We start from the raw sequence: 12002 nt of genomic DNA on the forward strand, positions 1-12002 counted from the left end.
TACTTGATAATTTTTAGGGGATTATTTGTCTAAAAATGAACCTTCTTAATGAGTGTGCATTATCTCTGGTAGTTTAGGGTAAGGCCAKTTATTTGTGTAGCTCCTCTGGGGCATCTGGCCCACTACTCTTGATGTTCTTGGTCAGGGTTTTGCAGAGACCTGAGTGGTACTGCATGTTTCAGAGCTCTGCAGTACCTCTTCAGATGTTCACTGAAGCAAATTTTCTCAATTTCCACCTATAAAGTGGTTTTAAACCTGGTGTGCATTGCTACGTGCATACTCAACTGTCAAGAGTATGGGTAAGAAACCAGAAGATGAGAGTACAGTTCAGTTGCAGATATAATTTGCCATGGTTACAGAGCTGAGTGAAGGGAATATTTTCATCATTTAGGTTCAGCATCTCAGTTAAGAGATGCTCAGGTCCCCAAGAAGTCAATGAAGAATGCTGGAGACCTGCATAGGCCCTCAAAGCTGCCTTCTGGCTCCCTGACCCAGGAGGAAACAGAACTCACCTTCTAACATTAGAAGACTAAAATTAGACTSTGTGACTAATCTCTTACCTAATATTTGTGTGACACTTGGAAACTGAATGATATGTATTCTTACTGTTGTTAGTCATTGGTCTTACTTTGCTTTAGTTTTATCTTAGTTATTCTGGACTGGGAGATTGAATCCCTTCCTCACCATGCCATTCTTTTCAATACTTAATTCTTCAACATTTATCCCTTCCTTCTTTATGTTTAAGATTTGTTCAAGCTGCTTTTTCCTGTCTTTTTTGGTTGTGAATTACTATGTAGAAGTCACAAGACTTTGCTTTAGCAACYATAACATTAGTGCTAGTTACAATTACGGTCTTTTGTATCAATTGCATTCAGAAAAAACAAAAAAAAAGGGGTAAAAGATCTGAATAGAAGTACTAAAAATGTGGTTCATTTTCAATTGATGGAAATCAATGGATAATCATTGTCTCTAGCTGATCTCCTTTTAACTGGTGGTTATTCTGACTAAAACCTTTCCTTTATCAGGAAATGTTCGATGTAATTCTTGATGAGAACCAGCTCGAAGATGCTTGTGAGCACCTTGCTGACTATCTGGAAGCCTACTGGAAGGCCACACATCCACCTAGCAGCAATCCTCCTAACCAGCTTCTCACTCGCACACTTGCAACAGCCACTCTTCCTATTAGTCCAGGTCCAAATATTAATTTACAGGTACAGTTTTTATTTTTCTGTCTTTCCTTCTGTCAACTTCTTCTTCTTCCAAAGCACAGTGTTAGACTGATACTAGGATATGCTGAACTTGTTTTACTATTGTTGATAGAGTAAAAGCTTTTTCAGTAGACATTCACCCATTTTCAGTATGAAAGACAAATACAAGCATATTACTGTTGTTGCTATTGTATTCATAGTAGCATGTGTTTGTGTATTGACTAGGGGGCTGGTTTTGATTCCAAGGACTAAGCTGGCCTGACTGAAAGCATATGTTGATATGAAGTGGAATACTTCAGGTTTTTATTGTGCCCAGGACACCGCTGTGCCAGTAGTATGTGTACCAGCCACAAGCATTTTTATAGCTGGCCATATGTAATGCAGAGAAGTAAAACTAGGCTAAGACTATGCACATTCCAGCCTCTGGTAACTTTYTGACTGATGGGCACACTATTGCTAATAGGCAAATCCCAGCCCCAGAGGCTCTGCATGACAAATTGGGTTATGTACAGGGCAGATCCACAAATTTGGAGGGAAATCTGTTCCAATCTTCCCACAGGCTCTACAGTTGTAGAGGCTGAGAATGACTGTATTCGTAAAGACTCAAGGTCAGAGTGGCCCTTCCAGTGTTTCCTTTGTTCTTTTATTCATTGGCCATTGCTGCAAAAAGTACAGACTTCCTTCAAGCCAAACTCTTACGTCAAACCCAAGTCCCGCTGTGCTGCACGTTGTGCAGAAAGACCTTGAGAGGCTCTTTGTTCTGAACAGCGAGGACACTCCAGTGAGCTGGGAAAAGCAGGCTTTATTCCTACCTCTGCACTGATGTGCCTGTTGATATGAGCATATTATGTCCCCTCTGTTCTCCTTCAACTTTTGATTTGTATAACTTCATTGAGGTGTTCAGCATAAGGACATGCTTTCCTTTGGATATGTGTTATATGATACGAAATGAGTGTTTAAAAGATGATCTATTGTAAGTGGTGAGTGATGCCATGAGGCTGAGAAGGTCGTAGGGGGGTTAAGATACATTTGTCCCAGGTCAAATAAGGGGTCACTACATCTAACATTCTACCTAAGTTTCATATATGTCCATARTTTATGTACACATGCAAATTAAAATTCATAACTTTGGCTGAGGAAAACACCTCATTTTAGAAAATCAAAGGAAAATGCATCTGCAACCAAATTAAAATGCRAAACGGTTGTGCTCTTTTTATGGTTTTTTCAAAACAAACTTTTGTGTCAAAGAATTTATGTCTCATTAGAAAACCACAGACTTGACAGGTTTGTTCTTTAACAAGAAAAAAATAGTTTAGCCATCTTGAAGGGTATCTCCTTCTTTTGCTTTCAGACACAGTTGCAGGAAAACAGACTGTAAGCTGTAGTTCATTTCTGCCTTTTTTTCTGTCCTCAGAGCTGAAACACCCTGAAAAAATTGTGAGCTGGAAGAATTTCTGAGTATGAAATTCAGTATTGTTGTGTGCAGCCTTGCTCTAGATAAACTTTCTTTGCTTTGTAAACTTCTAAATTATTTTGCTCAAGTTTTTATTTATGCTTTTTGGGTGTGGATTTATAGCTCACATACTCATTGTATTAACCACATTCTCTGGAGGAACTGTGCAGAGTTTTAATAACACTGTCCTGAATGCTGTGCTGTCTCCTTTCAAACTAACAATTTTTTATTTTAAGGACTAAAAATGAGMGTGTATTTGCAGTTTCACAGTTTGTTTGTAGGTCTACTAATACAGATGTGTGAATCAACTGGGTTTCTTTATGGAACATAAAACTTTTATGTTCCTTAGTTTCACTTTCCTGTGATATATCTTCAGCTGACATCTCAAACCTGAGTCTGTCACTGCCTTGGCACAGAGTGGGTYTGTTTGTTAATAATGGTGGCTAAACTCGTTCTTTCAACAGTGTTGAGACCCTCTATTTAGAGAATTTAAAGTGTATGCCTGTGCTGTTTTTCTGGACTGCTCTGCAGGGAAAAGCCAAGCCACCAGCTGTTTGGCCTGGGGGAGCCACATCCGCTCTGCTGAGCACTGGAGTCTTCCTCCCCCGAGGCCAATGCAGTGCCCCTTTGCCCTGAAACACATTTGGGGTTTGTGGTTTTTTATTCCCTGGTGTCCATTGTAAGGCGGAATTTGTGTTGCCAGCTGCCAGAGTGGCATTTTTACAGCATGATGCTGCCTGTGTGCATTGCATGGCACACGGTGCTTCAAGTGCAAGGCCTGCTGGGACCACTTGAAATTAAATCAACAGAGACCTAACACCTCCTGTCTGTCTGAGGGAGARCTTTGGAACAAACTTGTGTGGAAATAGCTGGCTAATTCCAGAAGGACTGCAGCATCCTCACACACGTGGTGCCAGGTGGTCAGGGACCACTGCAAATAGGAAGCAAGGCAAATTCACTCAGTGGACAAAGACTTCTCTCTCCTCTTTCAGCACTATTTAAACTTCTTTCCAAGAACCCCTACTTTCTCTATTTTAGACAAAAAAATCTTATGAGATTGGGCCATACAATTCCTGTACTGCAGAATCTATTCCAAATCAGAGTCCAAATTYGGTTGTGAACCAAAAAGCCACAGTCTAATCCAGATTCAAATAGTGTCCTGTTTGATTCAAATACCTGTTCAGTGTCCCTGTAATATTTAAGGAAAGTTACTGTCAATGAATTTGCCCATAAATCCCAATAGCCCTAAGACTATTATGAAATTGCAAGTATTGAATCTAAATTTGTTCAATGTGCTCCTTCACATGTACTCGTCACAGCAGAGAAAACGCATCTGAGCTTRTAAAAGTAGCATTGTGTTCAAAGCAGGTTCAAATTTTGCACTTGCTCTCAAACCACAGCAATGACAGATTTTATTAGTCATAATTATATATAGGTGCATGCATATGTGGCATTTGACCACATAAGAATTATAGGGTTTCACACAGCTACCATGTTCATGTGCCTTACAACCAGTCATGGTAATGAACTGATAGAAGCTGTGTTTACACATCCAAAGCAGGCACTGCTTCRGACTCTTTTGCTTTTCACTTGATTGAATTTACAGTTCACCTCTGTTGAGTCATTTCATTTCACCTTGAACAGATCTATTCATGTTTACAATTACTATATTTCTTTCTGGCAAATCAGAATCATCTTGAGAATCACAAAAACAAGAACAAGAAATTTCCCTGCTGTTCCTGTTACCTTGTTCTCATCTATACTGTTTGTTTCAATTTAGGAACAYGTGGAGCAACCCAACTAGTCTCTGGGAAGTTTACATAACAAAATATTGTCATAGAAAATTAAGATTTGTCAAATTTAGCAAATTGCTGATTTGAAATATGCTGCTTTTTATAACTTTGTGATTAAATATAGATTATTTTTCAATTTCCAATTTCCTGTCATTTTACTTTTTGGGTTGCTAGGAAACCCACCTGCCAGGATCTGTGGCTGAAGGACAAAATTTCCTCCTTCCCCTAGCTCTTTTCCACAAAATAGGAAGACAGTAAGAAGATATGTCCATGAGCTGCCCTGGAGGCAATCCTTATTTTTAGACAACTGAACATAGAAGGGCAGGCTTAAGACTAATTTTGGTAAATTCAGAACAGTATCACAAACAAATGCCTGTATAACTCTGGTAGAATCTACATTAATTTTGTGKCAGCAGAGATGATTTTGTCTTGAATTCTTCATGTGAGAAATATAATTCAGCTTCAATATAAACTATTTCTTAAAATTTTTGCRATTAAGCTTGAAAAGTTCGTGGCTGCGGTTTGGCAATAAAAGCAGGTTAATTTAATGAAACCCCCAAATGAGTTAAATAATGCCACTTGTTCATTTTGCAGTGATTTCAAAGCATTTATGCGGGTGAAGAGTAGGTTTATTACCTGGTAATTTTTATTTCAGTCTTTTAATAGCAGTGGTGTGTTAGGAAATTTTGTATGTGATAATATCATTCTCCTCCTGCTTTTCTTGGCAATGGGCTGTAATCTYGAGCCCTTAAAATTACAAGGTCGATGTTCAATTTTTCACTACCAAGAAGAAATGAAATTGTTGCTGAGAAAACAGAAGGTCAGTGATACTATTAGTATCATAATACAAACTTTATTCGTACCAGATTCAATTGCATTTTTTTCCTTAAATAAAAAGTTACTCCAAAAGAGCCAAAGTTTTATACATTGGTTCTTTGCTGGAATCCACCTCCTCAGCCCTCTAAAATCACTTTCACATGGCGGCTGTTTCCAGACACGCAACTGTAAACTCTCTTATCTGTAAACTGATATCTGCCACCTCCTGGCATGATATCTCCTCTTCAATTTGTCTGCAGTTTGTCCTGTTTCTGCATGCTCTATCTTTGGAGGGTGGTGGCAGTTATTGCTAACTGGACTAGTCAGAAACATCACAAGAAATGAGAAAGTGCCACAGAATAACTTGAGTGCTGCCCTCCATTCTGATGAGAGTAAAAGAATTTGTTTGTATTATAATACTGAATTTTCACTAAGAGTTGAATACCAATGGACTATTTTCCTAGTTTAGATTCAAAGTGGATTGTTTTGTACTTAAAATTTCATCAGTTTGATGATACTTTCTAGTAGAATTTGGTACTGGGGGAAGTTTTTTAGTGTGTGCCTCATGAACTTACTGCTGGTTCTGGTAGCAGGGATCTCAAGGAGAGCAGAGGAATGACCATTCGGTCCCTGAGCGCAGCGGTTCCCACATTGAAGAGGAAGCACGGGTCGAACCCATCAAGAAATCCCAGCACAGCTCTTCCTCCAGCCACCACAACCATCGCAGTGGCGGCAGAGGCCTTCACAGGCAAGAAACTTTTGACTCAGAAACACAAGACAGCAGAGATTCAGCTTACGTAGAGCCAAAGGAGGACTACACACACGAGCATGGTGACCACTACGATTCTCACAGGGACCATAATCACAGAGACGAGTCCCATGGGATCAGTGATCACAGACACAGAGAATCCCGGCATCGCTCAAAGGAGAGGGACCGCGAGCAGGACCACAACGAGTGCAACAAACAGCGCAGTCGGCATAAATCGAGGGACCAATATTGTGACAAGGATGGGGAAGTGATATCCAAAAAACGTAACGATGCAGGAGAGTGGAACAGGGATGTTTACATCCGYCAGTAACTTCTGCCTCTGGCAGTCTTGTTTTTCTTTGAAGTCTTGTAACAATGCCCCTTGAAAATATCTTGGGTTCTTCTTTGCAGAACATATGGTATCCTTCTGTATGCTGATTTGTATTGCTGTTGCTCGCATAGCAATAGCATGAAATAGAATATTCATATACTTATTTTTTTGTTTAGTGCTATATGAATTAGTGTAGTACAACTCAAGAGTTCCTGATGTTGTACTATGACATTTTTCAAGCTGTTTTTGGTAGCTGCCACTTGAACAATATCTGTTGCCATCAAGGTGTTGTTAGTGTTTTTTTAAAAAAAAGGTACATTTGATGTTTAATGACTTCCCATGTATTCAGCAAGCCAGGATCAGCACATAAAAAAGTCAAAAACTTTTTGTCTGCTCTGATTTTTAATTTGTATGCACTTGATTTGCATATTGATTTAAGCACCACTCTGTTGCTTGTACCTCTGGTGGTCTCCGTATGAAGACAGAATTCAGTCTTGCCTTACACACAGGGGATCATGGAGTCAAAATCTATTTTCTATGTACTGGTACTGTGTACTGTATATACAGTTTATAAATGTTATTTCTGCAGACACCTTCTTACTATATAATTTTGATCACACTGTTTTAGAGTCCTAATGCCAAGTCAGCAGATTTGCTTTTGAATTACTGGCAACTGGAACTAGCCTCACTTAGGAAATCTGTAACAGTGTTCAATCTAAATACTTTTCTTCTGTAGCAGAAAGCTTATTGTAAATACGGATGAGTGCTTCAGATAAAGGGTGTAACTCTTATACCTTATGCTGTCCYTGCAAACCCAATTTTGCATTTTAAAGTTATGGTAAAGATAGTGAACTTACCACTATAAATTATTCTTCTCTGTTCAGGTCACTAAATTGCAATGGGCACAGCTTAATTKTTGTTCTACTGTCAGTAAACAGAGCACACATGTTGGAGGTGTGTATGTGAGTGTGTGGGTGGTGGATTGGCGTTCGTGTGTGTGTGCACATTAGGCAGCAAACTGTGAGAATCTACTGAAGACAACAAAGGTTACTCAAAAGCCCAACGAGTCTGTTTCTGCGTTCTGTCTATTAATTTAAAAATCCAAATTGCATTCAGGGAACATGACCCAGGTAATTGGGAAAGCATAAATCTGCTGGCTCTTTGTTGAGACTTCAGGAGAGTAAAACCAGGCAAATGTTACTGTGAGTTTCACTGGAAATGTAAAACCTTTGTGTTTTAGAGTATTTGTTTTAGTAAGAAAAGTTTACACAGCTTGTGGAGAGTTATTTTGTTGGAAAATAAATTTTTGTAGCTTCTCCACTTTTTCTACACTTGTCAATTCTCTGCGTTCCCACTCTGCAGCCAGCTCATTGCTTTTCCTTCACCTAAGCTGTTGCGCTGCTGGTGAGAGCTTAGAAAAATGACTGTGACTCTGTTAGGAGCTTTCTAGGGAAAATGCATTGAAATCAAAGGGAGTGAACACAGTTTGTTTTGCACTGAACACCTGTTGCACTGGTAAGTGGGGGAAATTCACCATTATTTTTGACTCCAGGTCCCATACCCTTGCCTAGTGTAAAAGCTGTTCTGCATCACATGTAGTCTTTGTAGTACTTGTATGAATGAAATACTTTTTGTATTTCCCTGTAAATAGCACATTATATAAAGACTGTAGTGCGATAATAATTAGTTTAGCTGGAATTTATTTTTATTTATTATTTCAGTTYTGGGAATATCAGCATTGCCTGATTTTGACTATCATTTTAGTGAAATGGATAAGATATATGGCAGGTGCATGCTTTCTCCAATCTCCTATCCCAGCATCCAAGAAACTCCCTTAAACATTCTCGTCCTTCCTCTCCTAACCCTCTCTCTGATGCTTTATAAGCATTTTTACAACAACCTAAGAGTGGGAAGTTCTGCTGTCAGTTTTCTGGCCATTCCTCCCAGTGCTGCTGACTGTTGTGGTTATTCAAGGGTAGGTTTTGGCTTAAAGCATGAACTGTGGGGAACACAGGAAAAAAGGTTATTTTTCTAGAAATAAAACTCTCATCATGTTTTCTAAACATCACTAAATGTCTTTGTAGAGAAAGGAAGACTAGGTAAGTAGATATGTTGTATTACTAAATGAATATAGAAGAGTACATGAACAGTGGCTTTTGATACAAGAGAATTTTCAGGGTGTCTGTGAAAAGTGACATCAAAAGACTGTTGTTTGAACCATATCAGATTACATGTAAGTGGTAAGAAAGTTATATTGTCTCGCTCTGTTTGGCCTGGCTTTAGCTAATTTACCAGCTGCAGTAAAAGCTGTTGCTCCCTGCAACTCATGACAGCTATGTCCTCTAAGAAGTGATTCCACTTCATTACCGTGAATATTTTGTTCTTTTTTTTTGTTAGTTTTTTGGTTTGGTTTTGGGGTTTTTTGCTTTGTTTGTTAGTTTTGTTTGGTTGGTTTTTTTAAACTTTTTCTCCAGAGAGTGTTTATTTTTCAGCTTTCTTAAAGTATTTTTAAAGGAATATTTGGCAAAATTTCAAAGCACTGAGTAGTATATAAAATAAACTAAGGCACAGGTAGTTTTGTATRGAAAAAGAAATGAGAAAATAAAGAGCATAGTCCAAGCCCTAGTATTTAAGAATGGCCTATGTATTGATTCAAGGAGTATAAATGTCACAAAAAAAGACAAATCCAAATCCAGCTAGTCATAGAATCATGTTTTATATAGTGCTGCTATTTATGTATAGACAACACATTAAAAAACACGTGTATTTCTTAGGCAGACTCACAGAATAGGTTTTATTAGCCTTGCTGAGATACTTTCTTTCAGTTACTGTTTTAAGAGTGACAAATCATTTGTAATGTGAGCTTACACRTATTGCACAATACCACCTGCCTGCTGAGCACTACTTTGAAAAGCACTTTAACAGAGTTATGTCAATAAGAAGCTTTAAAAATACTCCAACTGGAGGACATATCAAAGATTATTGTGATGAAATGTCTTTGCAAAGTTTTGCCAATAGAAAGTGTAGTATTATTGGTTGCATTAGGATTCTAATGAGTTCATATTTCTGTATCTGGTTTCAGGGATTTTGAATCTCAGMAATGGTTGAGGTCCCAGTGAGCTCCAGATTCTTCTTATGTATGTGTGGTAAAAAACAACCTGTAAAATTTCCATTCAAAAGAACTAAAAAGATAATAAAAGGAGCGAAAGAGAAGGAAAGGAAGGAAGGTAAAATAGCTAAGTGATATGTAAGTCTTGGCAGCTCAGCTCTGCTTTTCTAAAGAGTTCCAGTATATGGAAGGAATGGGATGAATTTCACAATTTGCATGTGTACGTTAGATGTTAACCTTATTTTTTGTGTGGTTTTTTCGAATGAATATACACCAGTGCTGAGTAGCCTTAATGTGTCCTTTACCAGTTGTTTAGTGTCACACAGATGTCATGAAAGAGAATTCTTGAGGAGGGACTGAAAGGAGGTGTCAGTGAAAGTCTCTAGACCTGCTAGGGGACAGGACAGTGGGGAGGAATAAGTAAACAGGTTTGTGCATAAAGGCAGCATCAGTAGGAGTTATGAGCTGAAAGAAACTATTTTTATTAAATTGATCCATAAATTACTGCCTAGAATTTCAATTATTCTAGAATGCTCATGAGTTCATATTCTGTGTCTGGCATCAGGAGTTGAAAATTTGAAAAGWTTTCATAATTTTTGCTTCTCAAGGAACAAAATTAAATACATAGTTTCTCATCACGCTGTGGACCTGAAGATCAGTTTTAAAGCCACAAAGAGCTTCAGTGGAGCACCTCTTCACAGGAATCTGTAAACTCTTAACCTATAGCCCTAATTATAARTGGAGGATGAGGAAATCAAATTCCACTCACTAAACCCTGAATAAAGGGAGAGACCCATTTTTTACTTCTCCCTGCATACATGGTTACTCATCCTGTACATGCAGTTCCTGCCCAGGTCTAATACACTGCCCTTTAATACTTTCTTTTATGAATCAGTTGCCAATTACAATTTTTAAGCTCTGTTGGTTTGTAAAGTCATGCTCACATTCTGTGACACCTGCAAAGCTTTTAATGGGGAGCCATTATCATTCCCTCAGCTGGAATGAAGTGAGCGGTCTGACTGCTTTTAATCAATGTCTGTTCAAAGAAAAAGAGCTGRTGTAAACCACCTCCTGTGTTTAATACTTACTAAAGCCTCTTCAAAGGTTATTTTGATTCGWGGTTACATTTGACCTCTGATTCCTTTAACACATCAGGCCGAAAGCTATTTCCCAAATGTGTTTTAATTTAATTCTATTCCCTCCATAAAAATTGAGCACATTGCAAAAAACTTGATTATAAAGTCTAAACAAAGAAATTATTTTTCAGAGTGTATTATAAYATTTCTGGTGTACATTTACTTATATTTATTACTTTATTGCAGATCTTTCACCAAAATCTTAGTTTTTCTATCATCTGTAAAATATGTGGATGCCATTTTTACTGTGAATGTTTTTAATCAAATGTTATTCAATCAATTTTATTGCTTGGCAATTTGTCTGTAATTTATTTCCCCACTTTTATATAACAAATTATTACATATGAGCTTACAGTAGTTTTATAGACAGTTTCTTTTTATAACTTACCACCCGAGAAATGTATTCCTACGCAGCCCCAGAAAAGATTTGTATCAGATATAATAGAGATTAAGCAGGTTCTTCTAACTCATCCATATTCTCATTTCTTACTTTATTCTTGCCACTTTTATCAATCATGCATACCTACTCTGTAATGAATTTAGCAGTACAAAATTGTATTTGCTCATAAACTTTTTAGTCATAATCAAACATAAAAMCAAAGTTCTTTATATTTTAAACTACCCACTCTAAAGTAATTTCTTGCTGATCACCTTTACCAGCCCATTTTTTAAAAAGTGTGTGAAACCTGTCATTCTAAAAATTGGTGCATTCTGCAACACTGAAAAAAGAAAAAGCTGTATCATAATTTCATAATATATGAGGCTGCCTATTTTAGTATCTTTATACTGACCAARACAGATATTTAGATTTGGCACTATTATTCATCACTATTTCTGCAAATAGAGAAAACTACTTTTCAGACTTTCTTAAAGACAGAATCTGATTGCATGCCTAATCTATTTTGTAGGGTTAATATTTCATGACAATAACTTTTTAAATTTAATATATAAATATCTCATATGGTATATATAAAAATATATATATATAAATATATATTCCATTGTGCTTCAGCATCAGCTGGTGAAGCACAATGATTCAGTGTATAAAGACTATCAGGAAAGTAATTGTATGATATGTTTAAAATATATATACACAATATGTCAGAATTGTGTCAATGAGAAAGTATTCCTACAACTTCTAGTTAAAGTCCCGGTAAGATTGGAAAAGAAGAGGAAAAAAAGGGCACCCATCCAACTTTAGTCATGTAACTTAGCCCACCTATAGTCAGAGAAAGGATGCTGGCTCCTTCAAGGCATGGAGCATCTTAACTGAGTTTCTGTTCTGAACTGCCTGATGGAGGAGTCACTCCCCCATAACCAACAGAGAGGAGCCTCGATGAAACAGCTGAGGGCTGTCCTTTCAATAGGCTGGGTGCTTCTTTAAGGCTAGCAGTTGACTTYTGCAGAA

The 12002-nt window shown here is 37.6% G+C and overlaps 1 protein-coding gene across 4 annotated transcripts in view; it reads left to right on the forward strand.

Moving 5' to 3' along the window:
* CACNB2 (calcium voltage-gated channel auxiliary subunit beta 2) overlaps positions 1–11951 on the forward strand; it is a 244026-nt gene extending 232075 nt beyond the window's left edge. For all 4 annotated transcript variants that reach the window (XM_057383566.1, XM_057383574.1, XM_057383583.1 and 1 more), the window contains 2 exons: positions 1026–1211; positions 5864–11951. In XM_057383566.1, the coding sequence (XP_057239549.1) occupies positions 1026–1211; positions 5864–6349 (672 nt within the window). In that variant the 3' untranslated portion in view covers positions 6350–11951. The remainder of the gene's footprint in view (positions 1–1025; positions 1212–5863) is intronic.
* The last annotated feature ends 51 nt before the right edge of the window (positions 11952–12002 follow it).

The sequence above is a fragment of the Malurus melanocephalus genome, unplaced genomic scaffold (assembly GCF_030028575.1).
Source record: "Malurus melanocephalus ecotype Western Australia unplaced genomic scaffold, MMel_1.1 scaffold_14, whole genome shotgun sequence".
NCBI lineage: Eukaryota > Metazoa > Chordata > Aves > Passeriformes > Maluridae > Malurus > Malurus melanocephalus.